The sequence below is a fragment of the Pieris napi genome, chromosome 1 (assembly GCF_905475465.1).
Source record: "Pieris napi chromosome 1, ilPieNapi1.2, whole genome shotgun sequence".
Lineage (NCBI taxonomy): Eukaryota > Metazoa > Arthropoda > Insecta > Lepidoptera > Pieridae > Pieris > Pieris napi.
In genome coordinates, this window is record NC_062234.1 from 13,869,994 (window position 1) to 13,895,883 (window position 25,890).

General features: G+C 35.1%; 1 protein-coding gene across 4 annotated transcripts in view; it reads right to left on the reverse strand.

Annotated features, from left to right (window-relative positions):
* Positions 1 to 353: 353 nt before the first annotated feature.
* The window catches only part of LOC125050973 (sodium channel protein 60E), a 132,943-nt gene continuing 107,406 nt past the window's right edge, over positions 354 to 25,890 (reverse strand). Inside the window, exons 9-30 of one of the 4 annotated variants that reach the window (XM_047651082.1) lie at positions 18,949 to 19,064; positions 18,117 to 18,316; positions 17,665 to 17,803; positions 16,516 to 16,650; positions 15,932 to 16,146; positions 15,108 to 15,278; positions 14,443 to 14,636; positions 13,713 to 13,944; positions 13,135 to 13,406; positions 12,067 to 12,296; positions 11,231 to 11,519; positions 10,385 to 10,700; positions 9,722 to 9,997; positions 9,014 to 9,310; positions 8,656 to 8,944; positions 7,385 to 7,578; positions 6,114 to 6,316; positions 4,615 to 4,887; positions 3,429 to 3,788; positions 2,689 to 2,911; positions 2,224 to 2,332; positions 354 to 1,768 (exon numbers count right to left, since the gene is read on the reverse strand). In XM_047651082.1, coding sequence (XP_047507038.1) covers positions 1,569 to 1,768; positions 2,224 to 2,332; positions 2,689 to 2,911; positions 3,429 to 3,788; positions 4,615 to 4,887; positions 6,114 to 6,316; positions 7,385 to 7,578; positions 8,656 to 8,944; positions 9,014 to 9,310; positions 9,722 to 9,997; positions 10,385 to 10,700; positions 11,231 to 11,519; positions 12,067 to 12,296; positions 13,135 to 13,406; positions 13,713 to 13,944; positions 14,443 to 14,636; positions 15,108 to 15,278; positions 15,932 to 16,146; positions 16,516 to 16,650; positions 17,665 to 17,803; positions 18,117 to 18,316; positions 18,949 to 19,064 — 4,933 coding nt within the window. In that variant the 3' untranslated portion in view covers positions 354 to 1,568. Of the gene's footprint in view, positions 1,769 to 2,215; positions 2,333 to 2,688; positions 2,912 to 3,428; positions 3,789 to 4,614; positions 4,888 to 6,113; positions 6,317 to 7,384; positions 7,579 to 8,655; positions 8,945 to 9,013; positions 9,311 to 9,721; positions 9,998 to 10,384; positions 10,701 to 11,230; positions 11,520 to 12,066; positions 12,297 to 13,134; positions 13,407 to 13,712; positions 13,945 to 14,442; positions 14,637 to 15,107; positions 15,279 to 15,931; positions 16,147 to 16,515; positions 16,651 to 17,664; positions 17,804 to 18,116; positions 18,317 to 18,948; positions 19,065 to 25,890 lie in introns of all 4 variants that reach the window. The other 3 variants (XM_047651098.1, XM_047651090.1, XM_047651105.1) reach the window with 3 other exon arrangements.

Here is a 25,890-nt window from a genome sequence, read left to right on the forward strand (position 1 = left end):
CCCAATATTATGTGGACCATTTCACATAACCCCCAAACAGGTGATTATAAATAGCGTATTGAATACTGACTCAATATACAAGAAAACGTCGTTTAAAAGCTAATATAAGCGGTACTTGCTGAAAATGCTTTAACGTAAGATATTTGGACGGGAATATAGATGAAAGCACTAGAAACATTGTAAAGATAAAAGGCAAGGTTGAAATTGACAGGATTTCGTTTAAATATCAGCCTACATTGGAATATTGTCGAATATTAAGCTCCACGCGTACACGCTATACATATACATCAAATAATGAATATAAAGAATTATGTGTCTCTGGAGGGACAGTCAATATCATATTTAAATTCACGCAACGGACACGGACTAACGATGAGTGGTGATTCCATATTTTTACGCCGCATTCCCCTTGCCCTCGGTCTACTTTAGTTTGTTGTCGCTGCTTTAGTACTAAAGTACTTTTGGTCCTTCGAGCCGGATATATTATTTTAGTTATATAAATCTTTTTTGTTGTAATATATTGTTTAAATTTTAAAATATTTCAAGAAGTTAGCAGGCCAGTTAAAGGGCTATTTTTAATTAACATTAAGAAATTAAGACTGTCCGTGTTGTGATTAACCAATTCAAACGTAATCATACTGCAGATTTATATATAGCGTGTTTGCGAGGTGCTTTTAACAAGTAAGCTTAACCTGAATTAATTACTATTATAGCTATTTCTAATAAATCGTAATTTGTGCGGTTTATTGTTATTAAAATTAAGTAATTTCTACAATTTGAGCTATCAAAATGGAGGCTTTGCTGCTGCTCTTGATTTATATATTTTCTATGAATGAAATTTGAAAAAACAGAATTAGTTAGATTGTTTAAAACTCCAAAGCCCTGCTAATGTTACTAAGTTCACGATAACACTTAGTTTTAAGCTACATTGGATAGAAAAGGGCAATTTCAATCATGAAATTTTTATTTTCATCATGTATCTATTAATTTCAATGCGTTACACGATATACTTTAAATCAGGCAGCAGAGAAGGCTTTACGTTAATTTAATTCGCTTTATGTGACGAGGTAAAGGCGGGGAATTTCGAAACTGTAGATACTAAACATGCAATTGCATTATAACTTTTAAAAACTATTTTTAAGGCAATCCTGTGGTTTAACTACTATCTGATTCGAACGGCATCTGTTTAACTATTAACGCGTTATGAATAAAAACAAGCTATTTAATTTCGGCCACAGCTTAAACATTATATTTACAATAACAACTGTCAACTATACTATCGCAATCAAAACAGCCTCAAACAAATCAGCATCTCTAAAAGCCGACAAAACAATTTCAACAAAGTCATCTAACTAAGCATTTGTTTGCTCTTCGAATTACTATATTATTGCATTTCGGAAGTTTCTGTGTCAATCTTAAAATTTGTTTAATACTTTAACGTCGCTAGTCTACCGATTCGAAATAAAATCTATATCACTGAAATACCCGTGTCTGAACACAATATTCGATTTTGACACTCACTATGTGTTTATTGGCTAGTTTGGAGCCGGCGGCTCTTCAGTTGTAGATCAGCTGGGTTGTTCGTCGCTCTCTCTGTGTACTAATACTTTGACGACGGTGGGGGGTGCGGAAGGGGGTGGGGCGGCGTCCGGAGACGCCTCGGTGACTAAAATACTGACTAAGCTGTTCGCGTTGGGCGATGGAGTGCAAACTCTCGCTGGGGTTGTGGCTCGTCGCGCTGAATTTCGGGACGTTAACCGAAGGGAACCTGCAATCATCACCTCAATAATTATGTGTTAGGTGTAAGAGTTGTGTATGTGTAGAGCTTTTAATGTGATGTCTTATGTAATAGGCGAGACAAGAAAGAGGACAGGATGATGGATATTGTTATGTTAAATATTTTCCCATCTTATAAGCTTACCAAGGGTTTAAAATAAGCAAACATCCAAAGCATATGGGATCAGCGCCAAATATCAATCCCGACCTGGGGGTGTTTATAAAACAAATAAGCAACTACCACTTAAACATTTAAAGGGCGACAAAGTAGATAGAAGAAGAAAGGCTAAAATAGTGCTGGTAATTTTTGCCATACTCTTCGCTCTTATAAAAGTTTTTAATGACACATTGTTTTAAGTAAATTCTGCATTTTATGGTAGAGCAAAAATTGTCCAGCAATAAGCTACAATAAGGAAAGACACAAAAAGCCAAACATTACATATGAACCTGCTCGTTTCGGGCCACCGTCTTCATCTACGGCGTCTTGATGACGAAGAAATAGTGGCAAACCGTACGCTGACCTCCGTCGTGGGGGAGGTCCCTCAGAACCGCTAGCCTAGAGACGATTAAACAAATGATTCTAAATGCTAATGATCTAGCGTTTACACTACGTTTTGAGGCATTTACTTGGTATGGTCATTTGAATCTGTACTATGCAAAAAACTTCGGAATAGAAAGACTTCCTGTACGTTTTTACTGGGTGAAACACCCACGATTCCTAGTTTTAAACACTTGTAATTCCATGCAATGTGATTTATTTTTTATATACGTAGATATACAAGTAAATGTCGCAAAACCATATTTTAATTTACACAGATAATTTTACATGATAAATGCTAAACCTTTTTAAAACCTAACTGATCTAGACCTCCTAGAAGCTTGACATGCGACTCCTTAATTTTTTATGCTTACCTGGTCACCTGGTGGCGCTCCAGGTAGTAATAATAGCGGCAGATTGAGCCATGCGCCTCCGATCTCGCTAATGTCGGAGGCGTCAGAGGCTCTAGAAGACTTCCTGCTTGAAGCGTGTGATCCCCTTCGTACGTGGAGCAAGGCACTAAGTCGGCCACCCCAACCACCGCCGGGTGACCATTTAGTACTCTCCTCCTCTTGCGATGGGCTGCGATTTTTACGCCTGAAATATTTGTCTGTAATGAGCTTTCCGATACGTTAATACTAATATGTTTATCGGAGGTTTTTGCATCTGTAGCTACCTACGATCTTCTGCTACAATCATTGCGATGGCGGCGTACCCCGAAACGTACTAAGGAAGTTATTCCGACCGCTAAAAATCTTCCTACGTACCTACTGTAATTTTGTGTATATGCTCTTAATAAGGGTTGAGATCTATTTAGTTTTATATTGTTTGCTTTTTTTTTCTTGCCAGAGTTAAGTTCGGTGGCGGTTCTTGTAGGGATCTTCAATTAAATAAAACACTATGTTCGAAGCTAAGTGTCAACTCAGGACAAGATGTTAGAAACTAACGTAAAATTTACATATTTCTAGAAATTTTTGTTCTAATATAATTGATACACATATATGTATTGTAAATTTTAAGCATACATGTCGTTTTATGAGTAAATAGGAGTTAGGACTTCTTTAAAACAGTCAAACATTAGTTATTTTATATAAAATACAATCATAAAACATACTTCTGGTAATCCCTCCACGTCCGCTGCACCGTGCGCGCCGCCTTATCCTCCCTCTTCCATATTCTCGTAGAAGAAACGATTTCCAACTCCTTCCTTGTCGGAAATTGCTTCTTGAACTTAATATCCATCTGCTCTTGAAGCTGTCGGAATGTATCTGTTTCCTCCACGTGTCCTAACACATGCTTCACAAGGGCGTGTAATATGTCTAAACAATGGATTTTGTTACCCCTCGCAATGGGTAGGTTAAAACTGACTAGCGCTACTGTATTTGGTTTAGAAATACCTAGAGGGGGATCTAAAGACGCTATAAAGTCTGATAGTTGAGCAAAACTTATGAATTGTGTTGCGTGGGGGTCGTACCTGGAAATATTAAAATTTAATATAACCGGTTAGAACTGTGTTTAGCCCTAAAAATAGTTATATATTTCTTAGATATGAAATCTGCTTTATTGATTTATTTCTCTGTGTAAAATTTATTAAGGACAGTTTAAGAAATTGACTATCGCACGCGAATCATAAATCACTATAGACCAACGTGAGGACCACGCCCCACGGGGAGCAATATAATTTTAAGGGGCGCATTATATTATATTCGAAATATATTGTATAGAATTAGAAAATATACTTATTGTTTCGTTAAGAATTGCCTAATTTCATACCTATCATTTACGCTTTTTAAATAAAAAAATCAATTAAAAATTATGTATGTTATATGGTGGCCATAAGAATTTAAGAAAAGCAAAGGTACAAAAAAGGTTGGGAAACACTGCTATAGACAGACTATAATATATTGACAGCTGTTTTATATATTAAAGCTTCCTAACTTTTAGTTTTAACCACAGTATACGGGTTTAAGCAGTGTTGGCCTAGCTTCAGCGTGCGACTATCATCCCTGAGGTCGTAGGTTCGATCCCCGGCTGTGCACCAACTGACTTTCTGTCTATCTGCGCATTTAACATTCGCACGATGGAGGAAAACATTGTGAGAAAACCAGCTTGCGTCTTAGATTAACAAATGATAATGAAATAGATACAGAAATCTGAGGCGCAGACCTAAAAAGGTTGTACTGAACATAAGGCATTATAGCGATATGAAAATTCTACTATCAGCGATGGCTATGTTAGTGTTTCATATATTTTTTGCATGTGGATATTTTTTTTAAAAATACGATTACATTAATACTTACTTAGACCATCGAATATAAAACATTTCAAGGTCGTCTTCAACTATACCAATCTCTTCCTCTTGATGAGCTTGGTTAAAATTCTCTAGAATTATCGCTATGTACATGTTTATCACAATCATATAGCTAATAATAATGAATGAAGTGAAGTATGTGATCGCTAAGAGGGGGCTTCCGCAGTTTCCATTTGAGTGGCCGTGATCTCCGAGTTCACAGTCTGGGGGCTGAATCATAAGTGATTCGAGGACATCGTTCCATCCCGCTGATGTCATTAGACTGAAAAGGTAAAAAACAAATGAAACTCGGAAATGTGTTTGTTTTGGAATATGATGACAAAAGTTAAGCCAAGCGTCTCTTGGTCTAAGATCCCGCTATACAACGACCTTCACCGAGATGCCTATTTAATGAAACTTATTTTATATATAATTTAATATGTCAATAAATATAATCCATATGGGTTGCCTAGCAAATTTCAGTCCAGAGTATTTTTAATTAATTTAAAAAAAAAATATATTTTTAAACATTTCACCGGTATGATTATTAGATAAATTCTATACCAATCGAAAGTATGAAGCCCTTAGAATATGCAAAAGTTAGGTTGTTTCTAATCAATTAATTATTTATGCGTATATTTTTTATGTGACACTAAAGTATATATACATCTTTAGTATAAAAGAAGTTTTTAGTGATACATATATAATACTACCCTGATTAAAAATATTGATTGAAAAAAGTTCAAAAAATTTACTACATGCAAATTATAAAAAAAAATTTTTTTTTTTAATATTAATTAAACATACTCTGGACTGAAATTTGCTAGGCAACCCATATGGATTATATTTATTGACATATTAAATTAAATATAAAATAAGTTTCATTAAATAAGCATCTCGGTGAAGGTCGTTGTATAGCGGGATCTTATACTATCTCATGGAGAGGATTTTTCTACGTACCGTTAAGAATTTCTTAACAATTCAACGATTTGTTTCATAATTAATCTTTTGTTATAAATATTTTAGAATAAACTCAAACGCAAAATAACTTTATTCATATAAGTAACCAAGTACACTTATGAACGAAAAGAAAAGATGTTAATTGATTCTAAATTTACATTTACTAGCAGTTCCCAAGTCAAGGGCGTAGAGCGGGCAAGAAGAACTGGCAAGAAACTCTCGCCTAATCGCCAGGTTTTGAGTCACAAATTGTTTGAACTGGAGAAAATCAGTCCCAAGGATTAGGATCATTTAAATAATCGTCAAATTTATGAAACGCTTTATTGATTAATTTACGCTTAACGAGAGTTTTGAATTTAATCAGTGATAATTCGCTTAGGAGTTTGTTGTAAAAACGAATACAATTTCCATATAAGGAGTGGTTTATCTTCTGGAGCCAGGTTGGTCGTACGCTTGGATTTGTTCAAATATATAGACTGTATGTAACATATACTGTAGATTAAGCATTAATATATATGATGTGGTGCACATTATATATATAAAACTTACCGAAAAAGTAACTGCATACTCCTACCAAACGTTTGAAAATTGACGATGTCATCTAATGCACCTTGCTCTTTCACGTGGCCGAACAAAGACATCCCGATGATAGCGTAGATAAACGTTATCAATGATAGCAAGGCACCGATGTTGAAGAGGGCCGGTAGAGACACGACCAGTGCGAATAGTAGTTTCCTAATGCCCTTAGCGGCCTGAAAATAGTTTTAAAAAACTAAATTGATTTGCCCTTTTAAAAAAAAACGTCACTATCGGACGTTCCACAACTAAGCGTTTTTATGGCAGTTTTTGCCGAGCACCGCCATTATGTAGAGCTGCCCACTGATTTATTTACAAACTAATTCGACTTAGGGTCCTTTAAGAAAAGAGCGTACCGATTCTTAAAAGGTTGGCAACGCACATGCGAGTCCTCTGCCAATGTGAGTGTCTATGAGCGGCGGTATCACTCAACATCAGATGTGCCTCCTGCTCGTTTGTTTGTTACATTAAAAAATAAAAATGTGTGCGTGTACTAGGTGTACACACGTAAGAAGTGAAACTTCTTTATGACCTTATTTTTCGAAAAATTATCTACTATATGCAACTTTACAGAAATTGGTTAAATAAAGTTAAATTAGATAAAGTTTAACAAAAGGCTTTTATTATCATAGACATGAATACAAATACAATTATTTCATTTTAACTTATTATCTTAGTACTACTATGTAGTACTAAGATTATTACAAAATTTGATTAATTGTAATAGAATTATTAGTATTACTATCATTGTTATCGTTATTATATATTTTTGTTACTAGTGGCTTCGAATCTCTTCGGATCAACCGTGGTAGGGACAAGAAAAAGATGGCGCGTAACCGAAAAATGTGACAAATGTGTGTAAATTTTTTTCCAACGCCGATAAAGAAGTTTGATTTCAAAAAGCAACATGGCGCGTAACCTGCTACAAAATTTCTCCCATACGTCGATAAAGAAGTTTCACTTCAAAAGATGGCGCGTAACGGGAAAATGTTACACTAAATTTTTTTCCAACCCCGATAAAGAAGTTTCACTTCAAAAAGTTATTTAGAAAACTCATGGGCGGTCCCATGGACATTGCCAGAAAGCTCTCAAGTGAGTTGCCGGCTTTTAAGGAATTGGTACGCTCTTTTATTGAAAGACTTTAAGTCGAATTGGTTCTGAAAACTTCAGTGGTTCTTCATAGTGATGGTGCGTCGGAAAAGCTGTCAACTTACTAAGGTTTAGTTTAAACAAGGGATACTCACTTTAATCAGTCTTAAAATTCTTCCTATGCGAAAAACTCGTACTACTCGTAAAAGCGTGGGCGATATCGGTAAATCGATCATGATATCCTCCATTAATATACCTAATATTGAGGCCAAGACTAGAAGAAAGTCGAATACGTTCCACGGGACCGTGAAATAATGATACCTTAGACCTATAATTTTTACTATTGCCTCTGAAAAAATACATATACATTAAATCTTAACCCACCATTGAACAAAAACATTTAAAGAACTTTATTTCTCGTTACAAAATGAAAATGTTACATGAGTATTATAAATACGAACGAGCACGTCGCCATCAGACAGCCGTCCTAAATTTAGTCTTCTAGGCTCATTCTGATGTGTATTTTTAATGCCTTTTTTAATTGATTTAATATATAAAACAGTAATTTATTAAATAATTACACACCTCATACTTAATAGACCTCTATAAATAATTTGTACGCGGCTTCGGCAAGATATTAAGCAAACTCGCTCGACGAGTGGTGTATGATTTGTTTAAATAAAAAGGTACTATGAAGAGGTTTATAGTAAGTCTTAATTAAGATACAGGTTCTATAAACATTGCGTTGAGATAGAGAATCACAGCATCCGTTTTACTATTTCATTTGTTACAAGTACTGTGGCCTCGAATGTAATATCGTGGTAATCGAACTCACAACATTCACTAATAAAACTTACGCCTAATGCTCAAACGCAAGGAAAATCATTTTTCTGTTGGCCAGTTATTTTAGCACGATTTTTCTATTTTAATTCTCCTGGTATGGTAATTCTCCTGGACTTACTATTTGGAGCTGATATTTGCTTCCAGAAATGGATACAGGAAGTGATTTAAATGTATTAAATAAAATTAAATCGAAATATTGATCAGCGAAAAAAGATTGCTTAGCTTCTTTATATACAATTTTACTGTACGTGTGTATGTCACTGAACTCCTCTTAAGCGGCTGGACCGATTTGAATGAATTCTTTTGTATGCGTTTGGGTGGCGCCCTATAAGCCATATAGGGCGCCACCCAAACGCATCTAGTTTCACAAAACAGCCCGGCAGATAGCGCTGCAGTTGGTAACTAGGTTATCTATCTATACAGCACATAAACAGATGGTATATATATACATCTTCTGTGCATGTGTTCGTTCGTTCGTCGAGTCGAGAATGATTTATGTGTGTACAGGACAACGTCTGTCGAATCCGCTAGTTTAAGTTTAATTTCAAAAGATTTTTATTAAATACAATACGAAATAGCTTACCTAATCCGAAAACCGTTGTAAAAAACGCGTTACTAACTTCTAGCACGAAGAAAACGGAATGCGGTTGGTCATAATGCTCTATGCCCATCGTGAGCATATTCAAGAATATCAATACGAAAATCGCTATTTCAAATCTACGCGAATTCGACAAATCGTAAAACATCGCTAAAAATTGATTCCTCGGCCTCTTTATTACTTTCTGTGGCTTTTTTCTGCCCAACTTCTTCATCGCGGTGTAATAATGCTTTTGGCTCTCCGTCAGAAACATCTCTAGCACCCCTCCCTCGTACTAGAACAAGAGAGCGGTTAATCACAAATGTCAAATGTCAAACGTCAGGCAATTTGACAGTTGGCTTACCTTCTTTTTGAGCATATTGAAGTTATCTATAATTACTCCTATGAATAGATTAAGTGTGAAGAATGATCCGCATACAATGAATATTATGAAGTAAATGTAGGCGTAGATGTTGGCTTCTCTCGCCGGTTGAAGGTCTACTCCTCTGGCGTCCACTGCGTCAGCCATTACCTCCATCCAACCCTCGAAAGTTGCCACTTGGAATAATGCTAAGTATGCTATACCAACGTGGTCAAAAGATATCTTAGAATTTATCCATGAAAAGTTGTTATAATAACACTCCCATTTGTCATTAACTATCTGAAAATATAAATTAATAAAAAAGCTTTTCTTTGAAATTGAATTACCAAGCCTACGACTAAGTTTTATAAATCGTAATGAAGATAAAATGGCAGTAGGTTCGATCCCCGGCTGTGCACCAATGGCCTTTCTTTCTATGTGCGCATTTAATATTCACTCGAACGGTGAAGGAAAACATCGTGAAGAAACCAGCTTGCCTTAGACCTTGCCTATTAGATTATCAAATGATCATAAAACAGATACAGAAAAGAGGTTCACGCGTGAAAAATGACATTCAATTATATAGGTTTCATTCCCTTATAGTAGTTTCAGGTGGGCAATGACGGGACCCGGTAAACACTCTCTTTAATAGAGTTTTCTCGCTTAGTTGTCACTTACTCAGGTTTGACTGTAATTTATATTTATACATACCTCTAACGGTAACAAATCTCCATCTTCATCCACACATTTAAAAAACTTCCCGCCAAAAAACTGCACTCCCATTATCGAAAAGATTAACCAAAACACTAGACACACCAGTAGTACATTGAAAATACTAGGTATTGCATACATTAGCGCATTAACTACAATCCTCATGCCTTGCCATCTTGAAATCGCTCTCAGAGGTCTCAAGGCTCGTAATGTTCTTAAAGATCGTAACACTTTTAAATTCTCATTCTCTTCTATCAACAAACTAAACACTGAAACCTGGAACATGATGTTATTGTTAAAAAAACACTGAAACATATAAAATACGAAACATCTACATTTAAAAGTATGGCAATACAAATACAATGTATGTAATAAAATAATCCTTAGTTACTCCTACCTAAGTCGTTAAGTTTATTTTATAGAGCAGGGGATGAACAGGCATTAGGTTCGCGGAAGTTGATGTTAAGTGATACATCACATTATCGCTCTATCGTACGAATGGCCTAAGCATTAGCCAGCCAGTTTATTAAATGTTGTAACAAACGCTACGGCTGATTATGCTGAGATGAGTTAAGAGGTTAAGCTGTTGATTTAATGGCTAACTAAGCTAGTTGGCTGCGACATACACATAGCTCATACTAAATGAGTAATAGGTATACTCACAAAAACTATCGTAAAATCTAATAGCGTCCAGAAACTCGTAAAATATCTGTAGAACCCCAAAGCGATCCATTTGAAAAACATCTCGATCACGAAGATCATGCAGAAGCTGAGATTGGTCCAGTACAATATTTTCTTGAGTGGTATGTTCTTCTCCAAATGGATGTCTTCAAAACACAGAGTGATACTGGACGCGAAGATGAGCACCAACACGAACCATTCGAACGCGGGTGTGTCCACGTAACGAAGGATGTATGTGCGAATGAACATCCACTTCTGGCCCAGCTTTGTTTGTATGCAGGCGTCCCAACAAGAACACCTGTAAATTATAAAATCATCTTAGAATACTAAATGCTAAACATATTAAACGGTCTATGTAAAATATTTCTATGAAATGTGTAAGAGCGCCATCTAGTTGTCAGGCGCAATAGTAAATGTTCAAGACAAATTGATGAGAACTCATTTGAACATATGAATATAGCAAATAAGTAAAACACTTATGGTAGATACCATTTTTTTATAGAGCTGGGGGCAAACGGGCAGGAGGCTCATCTAATGTTAAGAGATACCGCTGCCCATGGACACTCAACTCAATAGCTCGCGAGTGCGTTGCCAGCCTTTTAAAAATTGGTACACTGTTTTTGAAGGACCCTAAGTCGAATTGGTTCGGAAATACTTCAGTGGGTAGCTGGTTCCACATATTGATTTAAAAAATCGCTCAGTTGTGGAACGGCAGACGTCAATGTGATACGGGTGCATACAGTCACGGAACAGATACAGTGAGGCCGAGACACAAACAAGAGTCAACGCCCCTGGTTTTATATAAAAGTAAAAATATGTTTGACTTACGCTTTATAACATTGACGTGGAAAGCAATTTTCTGGATCTTTTGGTTCTTTCCGTTTTCCAAATCCTGGAAATTTTCCCATCGCGTCTGTGTACTGTCCTTGCGAGTTCTTCCTTCCGCCCACGGTTAACTCATCTACGTATGAGACCAGGGTTTGCCAGGGACGCTTCATGTCCTCTTCGCCGGGCTTCTTGTTGATGTCTCTGGTAAATTTTGCCAAATCTTGCCGTCGGGATTTCTCTGGTGTAGTCTTGCACGATATTTGGGTCATTTCGTAGTGTTCATTGTCGTCTAAAATATTAGTTGTACTATTTATATACTATTTTTTTATTTTATATACTATTTTTTAGTATTCATATATTATTTCGTGGGAAGCTAAATTTATCGATTCATATAAATTTTGTTTAAACACTATTTGTAGCGAAATAATTAGCAGCGCAATAATTAGCAGCAAAAGCCTGGTATTGAATTACCATACATAATTTTTATTGTCTAAATTTTATTTAATTACCAGAATGAATGGTTTATTTTACAAGTGAATATAATAGCGCCAAATTTACAACGAATTAGTCAAAATATTCTATATAGTATAAAGTAATCTGACCTTAATCGAATTGAACTAAAGTTAGGTATTCTTAATTTGGTCGGATTAAAATTCAAAAGGCAAAAAAATTATGTGTTTTGCCCTTAATCTAGTATCTCACTCAATAATAGCGCTAAATAGCATCGTTAGGTAACCAACATGACCCAAAAAAGCAGAAGGCTAATTCTCCTACTATAAAGAAAATGATCGAATCGTGTATAATCTGTGGCCAAGGTAGCGCCAATTTTATGTTACCCCGTGAATCAGACGGTTGTGTGTGATATCCCGAAGACATCTGATTGAGAAGCCTCTGAGCGGCAACTTGGTCTGTCGTATCATCGAGGTTCTCCTTTGAATCCTCTCTGATACTGGTTATTTTATGTTCAGCCGCCAAATCCCGGACATCCTTTAGCGTTTCTTGGCTGCCATGGTTACCCATTTGGTAGAGATTGGGATACGCGAAATCGGACCCAACAGAGATAGGCCTGTAACAAATATTTTAAATAGAAAACAAAACCAATTTTTAAACTCGTAAATGTACTGTCTAGCATTGTTGGCCTAGTGGCTTGAGCGTATGCCTTAAGGCTTAAACCATGAGGTCGAACTTTTAGACTTTTCTGTCTATGTGAAGTGACATCGTGAGGAAAGCGGCACTACTTAGAACTAAAATCGACGGCGTGTATCAGACATAGAAGGCTGCAAGATCTACTGCTACTTTTAATAATGTTATCCCGTAATTTTTTTTATGTAAAATCCAATTTTAAATGTTTATTATGCAATAAAATCATTTATAACACACAGTAAATTTCATTGCAAACAAAACTAAATTTTAATTAAAATATTTTCAACATCTACTACGAACTGATACCAACGCGTCATTTATAAATAAAATCTATTTCTATCCATTAGTGAAGTACTGTCTATATGGTGTTAATTATTCTTTATCGCGAATACAACAGAATAAACGATCAATTAAAAAAAGCGTTGCTAAGTGCCTATCGAGTAGGTACCCGCATTGTTAAGCGTAGTTACAAGTAATAATAGTTGGAAGTGTAATATTTATATTATTTTAAATTTTTTGCACTAATTTATTTTCACCGTAATGGTCATGTATTTTAGAATGGATTGATTGTAACATATGTAGAAAATTTATTATACATACTTATATAATGTGGTGTATAAATAAATTATCATAAACATACTAAAAGCCTTAATTACTTAAAGAGGTTTAGTTACGTTTTACACGAGAGTAAAAGAGAACAAATTGTATAGTTACTTATGACTAATGAATGAGCATTAGTTTTTATTAAATATAATTGTTACCTGTTAAGTGCTTCCTGATAACTATGACTATAGATATTGTCGTGGGGAAATAGTATGGTTTCCTGAATGGACCCCGAAAAGCGCTGTTCACTTGGAATTGAGGTTTTTGCCTCCTTCATGGTGCGATGTTGCAACATAAATTCGTTGACTAACTCTTCTAACTTGGATTTCTTCTCAGTCTCTTTACTTTTGGATATGAGGAAACCTTTTTTTCTCACTATTGAACGTAATCTATCGAAACTTTTGGCTAACTTTGAATCCTCTCCGACTTCCTAAAATGTAAATTTTTGTTACACTAATATAAATTTGCCACGTTGCAAAATATTTCTTTTTTTACCAACAATTTATTAGCAGTGTTTTATTGTAGTCAAGAACTTGAGATTCGGCGTTCGAACTACAGTTGTACTAATGGAAATAATTATAATTGGCCGTATATGGCAAGAAATATATATTGGCTACTTTTTAGGATTTAATCCGATTGAATTCCCAGTTGTTACAAGAGTATTTTCATAAATTATTCAATAAAATGTTTATCAAATTTAAGTATTTAATTATGAAAAATATATTATAAAACTCACTTCTTTCCTATTCTTCAACTCTTCGCTGTTAAAACTATTGAGCAGCAAGGCAAGAAAGAGATTTAGTACCATGAAATTGCCCATAACAAGTGCGGGAAGGAATATAAAGAAACAGCTTTCGGCACCACTAGCCTGCTCCGCTCTCATACAGTCCCATAGAGGCTCTATCCACTCACCACAGAGAATGCGAAAAATCATCATGAATGAATGAAAAAAATCGTTGAAGTTCCACCTGAAAATTTTGTTTTAGTATTATTACCGAGATATGTGTGTGTGTGTGTTAATGTGTTCTATTGATGAATAAGGGTGAAGTAAGTTCAAATATTGTGAGCAGTGTTGGACTGGTATCAACGTACGACTCTCATCCCTGGGATCGTAGGTTCGATCCCCGGCTGTACACCAATGGACTTTCTGCCTTTGTGCGTTAGACCCAAAAAGTCAGCGATGTGTGTCAGACACAGAAGGTGTCTTACTTGCCTATTAGATATGATCACGGAACAGATACAGTAAGGAGGCACAGACCTAAAAGTTTCTAGTGCCATTGGTATATATAACCTCAAATATAAATTGTGATATGATTAAATATATGAATAGTTATATTTGATGTTGCATATCTGTAATAGTACCGGAAAATAATAAAAAAAATATGTATTAATAATTTTATTTAATTTTGCATATCCGTGCTAGTATTTTAAAAGAAAAAATTATTAAAAAATAACTTAATAATTACCTTGGCACTGGGTCTGGGTCGAACTTATCCGGTGTATATGATTTTGAAAACAACTGCATACCGATAACGGCGAATATGTATATCACTATAACTAACACGAATGTAAGGTTTCCGAGAGCACCTATAGTTGATATTATTATACTCAACAACACTTTCATTGTTGTCCATGATTGAGCTAACTTTAACACACGTAACTGTAAAAGAAAATATCATCGTGATTGTGTGCGAATAAACACGAAGTATAAATTACATAAGTCGATTTTAGATTCGCGTTACTAAAGAATTAAAATGTTGAAATTATAAATTTGCGTCCTAACGAAGTCTAAATGAAACTAAATTAAACAAATACATGTTTCAACTTCCTTCTTTAAATAAAATGTAGCACGCTAAAGATGGACATTGATCAGACATTGAAGATATATTTATATATAAAATTCCTTTAATTGTCTTTGATGATTTGACATTTTAAAAGAGTACCGAGAGTTTTTTACACCGGCTTTTTCTCTCAGCCTACACGCTCTGCCTTCTTTGCCGATGAGTAGGGATGTCTACCGATGCAAATTTAATGACGTGTAAGTGATACCTTTGTCTTATATTCCATAATAAACATATTTTATTTTAGTTTTACCAAAGTGCTTTTTTAAAAATATATTTTAAATACGTACCAATCGCAAACCTCTCAAAACAGACAGCCCATCCACAAGTTCAAAGATAAGATCTAAAAGACTGGCCGATACAATGATCAAATCAAATATATTCCAACCACACGCAAAGTAATCTTTGCTCATTGCCATCACTTTCATAATACACTCTAAAGAAAAAATAGAAGTAAACACCTGCGAACAAAGAAGTATCACATAAGAAGTTTTTTAGTAAAAGCTGATCTTACAAAGCGTATTTTATTATTTATTTTATTTATTTATTTTTACTTATTAAGCTTACGACATCACACACAGTACTTAATCTACTAATTATTATTATCATATTAGGTCCTTACATATGAAATTGTATGGGAGGAACAAAAAGTTGATTTTTTTTATATAGAATATATTTTATTAATCATAGTATGTACCATTGCTATCTATGCACTTTTGTCATCGTTTATACAGTTCATTGATTCTTTTATTTAAAAAACATTCGGACGGGAATCAATTAAATCTATGAAGGCGGTTTCGAATGCCCCATCAGAGTTTAATTTTTACCTTGCAAGAAGTTATCCAAATTTCGAAAACTGGTAGTATGTTAGAGCAAGGTCCGGGGAGTACGGTGGATGTCTTAGACATTCCCATTGAAGCTCCTCTAATTTGGTAGCATTCTGTTGTGCAGTGTGTGGTCAAACGGGCCAGTACGAAAAAACGTCAATTTCATATGTAAGGACCTAATATTGAAGTATTTAATCATATTATTCGAAACACTTAAAAAAGTCAAGAGAAAGACAGTTTTAGAATTCCAGGAAATATTAGCAAAATATGATGTTAACTTTTCTTACCTTATTCCCTATATCTAAAGCTTGTCTAACATTCTCACTCATCCCATGGTGTTCTAAAGCAAGAAAGAGTGTATTTAGAATTATACAAGTTGTAATGAACAACTCGAATAAAGGGTCTTTCACAATACCATACAATCCATTCTGGAATTGCAGCCAACCCTCATAGTCTATACAACATGTAACGCAGCACTCACAATTTCTATCCACAAGTTCATCTGCGATCAAAATGTTAAATGTTAATAAGAAACCACGATAAAGAACAAGCAATACACACCACAATGGATACAGGAAGAGCGAAGCGTCGTGAAGCGAAGATAAGTACAATGCAGAAGCGTATTCAAATCTAGAAAGTGCAAAAGAGCATGCATACAAGGGTAGAGGAAAAACGCAGGAAATGTACAACATCAAATTTCGTCGGGATTATATCAAAACGAACACTTATGAATCGCATAGAAGTTCTCTAACACTTGAATGCGATCCAAACACTGAACACCAATTAACCAATGACCACCATCACCCTGCAGTCTTCCCGTTAGGAACAGGGGTGGACTGGGGGGCTGAAGCATTGGCGTCAATTTACTAACCTGTGAAATAAGTGCAATTTTGCTGGTAATTGCCCATATGAGTTTTGTGCGTGGCTGCCAATAAACTGAGCTCATTAATTTTCGTCGCCTCCGCTTGCGGGAGTTCGGGCGCGTGTTTGTATGGCCAGTCCGCCCCTGACGATATTAATGAGGTAGAAGCGAAATTGCAAAGTGTCATTTAAGTCCAACGGACGTCCAGCCCGTGGTAAGTGAAGCTAATGGTGATTACCAGCCACTAGACAACCATTCATTGTATACAGCGCCAATTAAATAGCGAATAATTTGAGCCAAAATTTTAAGACTGGGTAAAAGATCTCGGATAATATTTCAACGAAACGTTTAAACTATGATGTAACCGTACACAATCCATGCAAATGACTGTGATGTGCCTTTATGAAATATTTTCCCAAATCAAATTTAACGAAACGGTTAGAAACGTGGCTGCTTAACTGTGTAGCTGGTTATTTGCAAACGAACAGTTCCTAGAACTTCGGTAGCTTAACTTCGGTAGATAAAGTGACATATTAAATATTAATATATTAGGCCACCAAAGACGCCGCTTGATCATGGATGGAACCAAAAACAAACGGCGTTATTTTAAAATTCAATAACTAAAATAAGTTCTTACACAGTGCTTCATAAATCCAAAGAAAATATCATCTGATTGCAGATATAAATAAAAGAGTGATTAGAAATTGATCAATCAAAATACTTTAAATCTGAGAAAGATAAGGTCTGTACATGATTGTATGCATTTAAGAGTTCAAGCAAGGAACAAAACCTAATAGTCCTAAGTCGAAACTTTGAAGTAGAAAAAGTCGTTGTGACATGCAGTTAAAAAAGGTACTTTAAAACTATCAAGAAGTAAATATTAAGAGAATTTAAAGTTCTCATGGTCCTTTGGGTGGTTGCGAAGCGCTCTCTTTGTGTCTTCTTCATTGTGCTCATTAGTGTTGAAGCTGTGCCAATTTATTGAAGGAAATAATTTTGATAATGCTACCAAATTATAACTGACCGAGATTTTAAATTATTCTTAAGGAGGGAAGATTTGGAGGATAAGAGGCGAAAAATTTGACATAAAGATCTTGTAAATTAAGAAAGTTATTTGGTAGCAATATTATATTTTGAAATAGTATTTAAAAATTTTACCTAGTACCACGATCTGGTTGAGGTAGTCGGGATTCAATGGATACCGTTCTTGAATGCTACATCTCTCTTTTTTCGCTATATCAATTTCCGTTTCAGATTTTGCGCCGTTCTTTTTCTTGGCTTCCGGGTTCTTTGTTTCCTGGAAATAGTTTGTATATTTTTTATATATATCAGTAATAATTTCCAAAATAATATCGTCAAGTGTAAAGAGATTTATAGACGTCAGTAGAATAAAAGTAAAAAAATATTTTTTATAATATTTAATAATCAAGTTTACCTAGTAAGTGCAATGATTTAATTTTATTATTTGTAGTCTTTAAACCAATGTAAATTTTAACTATGTCTAGTTTAGATATTCTTTTTGGAACTATGACTTACTAAAACTAAATAGGAAATGTGTGCCATATGTAATAGTGAAGGATATAATTATATTATTTTTATAATTAAATTACCAGTTTCGTTGTAACAGTGATTGGCGGGTGAGGCGGAGGTGGAAGCAAATGTCTTCTTGGCAGCGAATGAGGTGCTTGATCATCAGACGTGTGCTCTCCATCGTCATGATCATCCACCACTCCAGAATCGTCAAGAGAAGATTCCCTATTGTTGCTGTGGTCACTAAGCTGTCTCCCAGCGACACTTAGTGCACCACGGCCTGATATCAGATAAATGGAAACGTGTTTATGCAAGTTCTATATTTTTTTTAAACCTGATTAAAATATACATTCAAACTACATTTTTAATTTACGTATTGACACAATTACATTAAAACATTTTAGTCTAATATTATATTTTTGGTGAGATTAACTGCTTACAAGATTTTATTAAATTACCTACCCCTGTAAATACTTAGATACTTTTTAAATAAGAATTAGTGATTGTTTAATTATGATATATATTATATATCGATAGTATTATCATATTTATTGTTGTAATATTTGTGAATATGTGAGCACCATGTATCTACATAAAAATTTAGTTAGCTGCTGCATTGTTTTTTATAACACCTTGCGCGTATTTTATTTTTGTAAGTACATGGTTATCACATAATATAAATATCAAAACAATGTATACAGAATATTGTAAAAACTATTTTTAAAGAGTAAGTATAAAGTTTTTTATCCATTCTTCTCCATTTGGAAGGAGCAAATAGAGGCATTTTTTTATGTTTATCTTTGAAGTTTGACTTTCAAAAGTGCGTTTTAAATAGGTCTTATTGAAATAAAATCATTTGACTTTCAACTTTAATTTAGATATATATCAAACAGCTTAATCTTAGTAACATACCTAAAGCATTATCAGGATGTAATGTATGTGGTGGTGGCGGGGGAGGTTGTACTGGTGGTAATGGTGGTGGGGAACCACTTGGAGTCACTGACCGCGACCGTGAACGGGATCGCGATCTGAAACGCATAAAATATAAGATATATAATAAATATAAAAGCGTTTTAACTGGTCTGTCAGGAAGTTGCAATATCTCCAGACAACTAAATTACCAAGGCCGCATAAGTGGTCAACTGTTATTCGTAATTATTGTACTTTTATTATAGATAGCAGTTAATAGTTTGTATGGAAGAAGATTTGTTTAGAATTGAATAGTACGTTTAGTGTGCTTTTCAACTGCCATCCTTTTTTGAATAAAAAGATTATACATCTCATAATAACGAAACTTAAAAGAAAATTTAGCTTCCATACAATTAAATTAAATTTGCTTCTACCATTTTATCTAATGCTTTGTAATCGGAGACAGATGAGTGCTTTAATAAAATATTTTTTATAATTATTACTTATTACTAGCTGATCCGGCAAACGTCGTTTTGCCGTGTATACGAGGCATGCCTTTTAAGTTTTGTCGTTTGCAGAAAAAAACACAACTAGAACCTTTTAGTACTTTTTATTGTTTTTCAAAGTATTCACCACGTAGCTTAATACACTTTTCCATTCGCTTAAACCAGTTATTATAACATTAATTCCACTCTAAAGTGGAGGTGTTCAAAATGGCTGACTTGAAAGCGTCGACTGCTTCTTCTCCGGACTGGAACCTTTGACCACGAAGACTTTTCTTAATTTTTTGAAATGTAAAGAAATCGTTAGGGCTTAGGTCAGGACTGTATGGAAGATGGTCAAGAATTTCTACTTTTTCCTGCTTCAAATACTGAATTGTTTGACGAGCGCTGTGTGAGCTTGCGTTGTCGTGGTGCAGGGTGATGCGCCGCTTTAAGTTAGATTTTCGAAGTTTGGCGATGACTTGTGGTAAACAAACTGTGGTATACCACTCTGCGTTAACTGTTCTACGATCTTCAAGTGCAATAGTCGCAACATGGCCGGTTTTTCTAACGAACGTGGCCACCATCTTCTTTGAAGTGCTTCGAGAACGAACGAGTTTAGTCGGCTTTGGCTCGTCTTGAAAGACCCAGATTGTAGATTGTTGTTGGGAATCAGGATCGTAGGCATAGATCCAAGATTCGGCATCACTGATGATGTCGTAGACGTGATTTGACTCTCTTCGGTTGAACCTTTGCAGAGTTTTCTTACACCATCTGACGCGGGCCGCCTTGTGATCGTCGGAAAGCAGATGCGGTATCCAACGGCAAACTAGCTTTCTCACACCAAGCGTTTCCTGCAAGATCTTCTGAATGGTTGTCCCTGAGATGCCTAATAGAGCCTCTATCTCTCGATACGTCACATGACAATCTTCGAGAATTAGTTGTCTCACAGCAATGATGTTTTCTTCAGTGAAGGTGGATTTTGGCCGTCCTTCGCTAGATTGGTCACTAACACTAGTATGTCCAGTCTGGAATTCTAAATACCAGCGTTCGACAGTCCGCAGACATGGGGCTTCATCACTGAACACAGATATTAGCTCTTCAAAACACTGAAGCCGTGTCAGGCCTCTTCTAAAGTTGTAGAAAATTATTGCACGAACATTTTCCTTAGGAAGATTCATTTTAGTACGTAACTTGACAGATTCAAATCGACGCTGTGACTAAACAATAGCATTAATCCTAATACTTTTAACTGTTTTGAGATTCAAAATGTAAACACATTCGAATATAGTACAGGTCCAAATTCAAAGTTGCCGGGAAATATGGAAACGACAGAACTTAAAAGGCATGCCTCGTATCATTTATAATAAAAAATAGGGGTTGATCGTAGAGGGGTGAAAATTAGGGGTTGTATGTATTTTTTAATGCTGTATCATAAAAAAATAAAGAATATTTTTTTCATCTAAAATTAAAAAAATATTTAGGGGTGGACTACCCTTAACATTTAGGGGGATGAAAAATAGATGTTGTCTGATCCTCAGACATACCCAATATGCACACAAAATTGCATGAGAATCGGTCGAGCCGTTTCGGAGGAGTTTAACTACAAACACCGCGACACGAGAATTTTATATATTAGTTTATTTAGAGCTTTATTAATGAATCCATACAAAAATTAGTTAGCTAATATTTCTCAATATGAGTATTACTTGTGTTAGTATAAATTGTAAAATTTAAGTGGTCTAGTATTGTGTATTACCTCGTATTAAGAGATCTCGTAATACGAGATATTTTATGATTAAGGTAATTTAAATATGTGTCGGTTAAAGTGAACACAGATTTAAGAACCAGGATCGAATAAATTACGAGTTAGTTGCCAACTCTGACTATATTTACGTATGCTAAGCACAAACTTACTATGCTAAATGGTGGTCTTTGTAAACATTATTATCATGCAAATCCTACGCTTGTTTACGCTACATATAGGTCAAACGAGAGGCGGGTCACGATGCTTATTCATTATATTTTGCCTTAGTTCTACGCTAAGGAGGGGATAGAAATAATTGCCAACATATACACATTTAATATAAAGAAATTAACTTTGATAGACTCATCATTAACTTTTATAGCTAAAGTATTATTTTATTGATTGACGCATTAATAATTTATACTGACGAAGTCACACTCCGGTCGAAGCTAAGTGTCAACTGTCTTTAATCGTTGAAAAGAAAGCCTTATAACACACATTTAGGAGTAGTGGGGTGACGCTAGACTAACAAAAAACTGTTATTTGACTTATTTAATAATAATAAAAAAGAATTAATTATTATTAATTGCCTTTAATTTAGATATTTTTACATTTAAACACGTTTATATTTCTATTGTGTTTTAGGTATCTATGTGCCCTTTCTTGGTAAAGGCCTCCTCCAAATACTGCCATTCCACTCTACACAGTGACACTCCCTGACTTATTAATGGATTCTTAAAGTAACACATCTGTTACCTATAAAGGAAATTAGTGATGTCGACCTATTGTACATTCTCGGACACGAGAAGGTTATGACGTATGAAAAACTATAAGGATTTATTACTACCAAAATTGACGTTTTACAATTTATTTGCTACAAGTGTAAGATGATTGTTAGTTTACGCCTTTTATTATTAACTGAAATATATGTATATATGTAACTTAACTAACGTTGGGTCACATAACTTACGCAACGCAGATATTTTTATAGACGACTTTAAAAAGCTGAAGAATAGTGTGTATAGTTTTGCATATTGTTATTTTTGGTAACTCGTACTGAAACTTAGTACTACTGCTCTTTGCTTTGTAACCGAGAACACTACTTACAATTAAAAAACGCGTTCAAATCCATTACAGCCGATCGTTAAAACCCTGTGCGTCATAATTAACGGCTGACACGGAAGCCAGTACGACATTACGTCATTAAATAACGGTTTCGCAATCGATATCAAGCATCGCTCATGCAAGCAGTTTGCTCAAATCGAGCTCTTTCGCCTCACTGCCTTCGTGATTTAGCCTTAACTATAAGTAGGGCGTAGAACTAACAAATTGGGTTGATCAGATGGAAATTCGTTGAGAACAATTGTGTTCGTAGGTATTAACTGGATTAAACAAATCAGTGGCGCCTTTTTAGGTCGGGGCCTCAGATTTCTGTAAACAGATACATCATGATCATTTGTCAATTAAATAGTCAACTATAGTCTAATAGTCGAATTTTTGGGTATAAGGCAAGTCGGTTTCCTCACGATGTTTTTCTTCACGGTCCGAGCGAATGTTAAATACGCACATGTGATACCTCCGCTCATGGACACTTACATTGCCAGAAGGCTCGCAAGTGCGTTGCCGGCCTTTTAAGAATTGATACGCTCTTTTCTTGAAGGACCATAAGTCTAATTGGTTCGAAAACAATTCAGTGGGTAGCTGTGGTGCATAGCGGTGGTGCGCGGCAAAAAAGTACGTAAAGAAACGCTCGGTTGTGGAACTGAACGTACTTTACATTACATTACATTGATTTTATATACATCTATGACATAAGGTAACTAGTAACTAGATGACTCATCAATTCATTTAGAATAAATAAATAATAACTGTAATACTGGAAACGGCAATAATATATTTCAATATGTCGTATATAGTATTAGACCAGTGCCGATAATTTTTGAAACCAAAAAAAATTACAGTAGGATGAAACCCATTAGAAAAGCAGGGGAATATGATCAAAATGAAAGGAAAAATGAATTACGGTCGATCTGAGGTCGGGAAGGGAAGGGGGGGGAGTTTTAAGGGTAAAAAACGGTTTATCTCGATTTCCGGCAAAACTCCCTGCTTTTCTAATGGGTTTCATCCTACTGTTATTTTTTTCACTTTTTATTATTTTTAAAGGCTATCTGCACTGGTCTATATGTGCTAATTGTATTCTAGAGCAGGGATACAATTTCTGGGTAAAAAAGTGAATCACAAAATGATTTTTAATTAGTTAAAAAAGTGAGACGGGTCCCGTCCCGGCCGGAAGATATGCAAATACTCTTAAGATTATTTTACATATCAATGTAATCCTAACATCACCAATCAACCGTTGATTAACTCACTAATTGTAGTTCCACAAACAGGTGAAATCAATTAAGCGGTTTCTAATTACCAATTTAAATTAACTTCTGGAAATTGAAATTCTAATACTCTTGTTTCTGTAAAATATTCCAATTGAAACTACACAAATATGTAAATTTTGTCTATTTTTGCAGTGTGTGTGTGCGACTCTCATTTCTGACGTAGTAGGTTCGATCCCCGACTGTGCATCAATGCACTTTCTGTCTATCTGCACATTTTACATACGCTCGTACGACTAAGAAGACATGACGGAAGACACCAGTTGCATTAAAAAAAAACAAGTGATCACGATACAAAGGTCTATTATAATCTAAGGAACAGAAACTAGAAGGAAACCGTATCAATTAATTAAAATATCAAAAACTAAATTATAACGAAAAAGAGAAAAGCACAAAGTTCTGTCTGCAAAACTCCTAAACGGAGTTTACAAATGATTATTATTATATCCCAAAACTTAGAGAATATATTATGTGACGTCAATAATGGTTTATATTATTATTATTTTGTACTTACATCACATTTTTTATAGAACAGGGAGCAAACGGGCAGGAGGCTCACCTGATGTTAAGTAATACCGCCACCCATGGACACTCTCAATGCCAAAGGGCTCGCGAGTGCATTGCCGGCCTTTTAAGAATTGGTACGCTCTTTTCTTGAAGGACCCTAAGTCGAATTCTTAACAAAAAGGAAAGGTACGCGTATAACAATTAACATACTGCCGCAACATAATGCCGTTGTTTGATTAAAATCGAATATCATTTTTCTTTTAATAACATCTCAAAATGATCCTAAACGCTGACCGCGAGATCCCCTGGCGCGGAAATCAAGCTTCGCCGCGCGCTCAACGGCCGGAATATTACGAATGAAAGATTTAGATATTTGTATGAAAAACCTAGATTGTTCCTCTATCAAGCGAAACCGACAGAAGTGGGGCATGCTTTTCATTTTTCGTAATAGACACTTTGAAATATTGAATCTCTTATTAAAATTCTGTAAGGCAAAATGGAATTTTTATTAAAATATTTGCTGTGATGTAATAAGTGCAAAGAAGCTCAATGTTATGTTGACATACATGAGTCGCAATTACTTACAGTAATAAAAGTGTGTATGTGTGTATTTGTACTAAGTCTGATGAGGGGTAAACAGAGACCACAAATAATCACTTGCTACAATCTTCATACACCTTTTGCAACCTCCACCAAACTTGTTTTTTCTAGCTTGCCTTGAATCTGAACTAAGCTCTTCTTATACAGAGATGTTAAGTGAGATATGGCCTACTTGACAGCACGCCTATCCAGGAGATGCCTGTTTAAACGCCGCTCCTCCTAGGCTCGACTCCCAGTGAAAAAAATTTGGGTTAAAAATACACCGGAAGCTACTCACAAGGTGAATACTCAAATATAGAGATGGATAATGGGTATTATATACGTATATTTTCAGAATGTAAAGTAATTAAAAAATGCTACGTCTATTTAAAAACGCGGAAAATCTGTGGGAAATTGCTCGTCGACCGGAATAGTATCTCGAGTGTGAAGCATTTAGATATTTCTTTTGGGAATACGAAATTAAAATCTAAAAGTAATATTAGCTATGTCACTATATGAAAAATCACAACTTATATAATGACATATATGATCATTTTAATCAGTATACAACAAAGTGATTCTAATCTAAAAAATACTAAAAAGCCAGTGGTGCTACCTTTAGGTCTAGGCTTCAGATACCTATCTGTTTCGTGAGATTTGCCTGCCTGACGACTTTTTTTGGGTCTAAGGCACGTCCGGTTTCTTATGATGGTATCCTTCACCGCGAGTGATAATTGTCAAAGATTGAAAGAGAAGTCTATTGGTGCACAGTCGGGGATCGAACCTATGACCTCAAGGATGAGAGTCGCACATTGCAGCTATTAGACTAACAATGCTTCTATTATAAAGACGATATTTAAAGAATCATAGGAGACACTAAGAAACACCTTTTTAATACGTCACGAAAACTCTAAAATGAAAATGGTAAAATGAAACCAAGGTATAACCGCTTCGGGCAAAGTCTTTGATAGTTTTCTAAAAGCACCAATACACAGTTCAATATCATATTAAGAATAATGGTAACATTTTAAAAGTTGTTTATTTACTGGCTCAACGGGTAATAAACTTAAATCCCACCTTGAAACTTATTTGATTTTGTTTTACATTGAAGTTAAAATAAACACGACAAACCATACATAAAAGCGAGAAATTATATCTATAATTGCTCTGGTAGTAATAGAATTGTGGAAAGTCGCCAAGAAATATCGTATCATTGCGGGCACGTCTTAAGTGAAATTTCTTT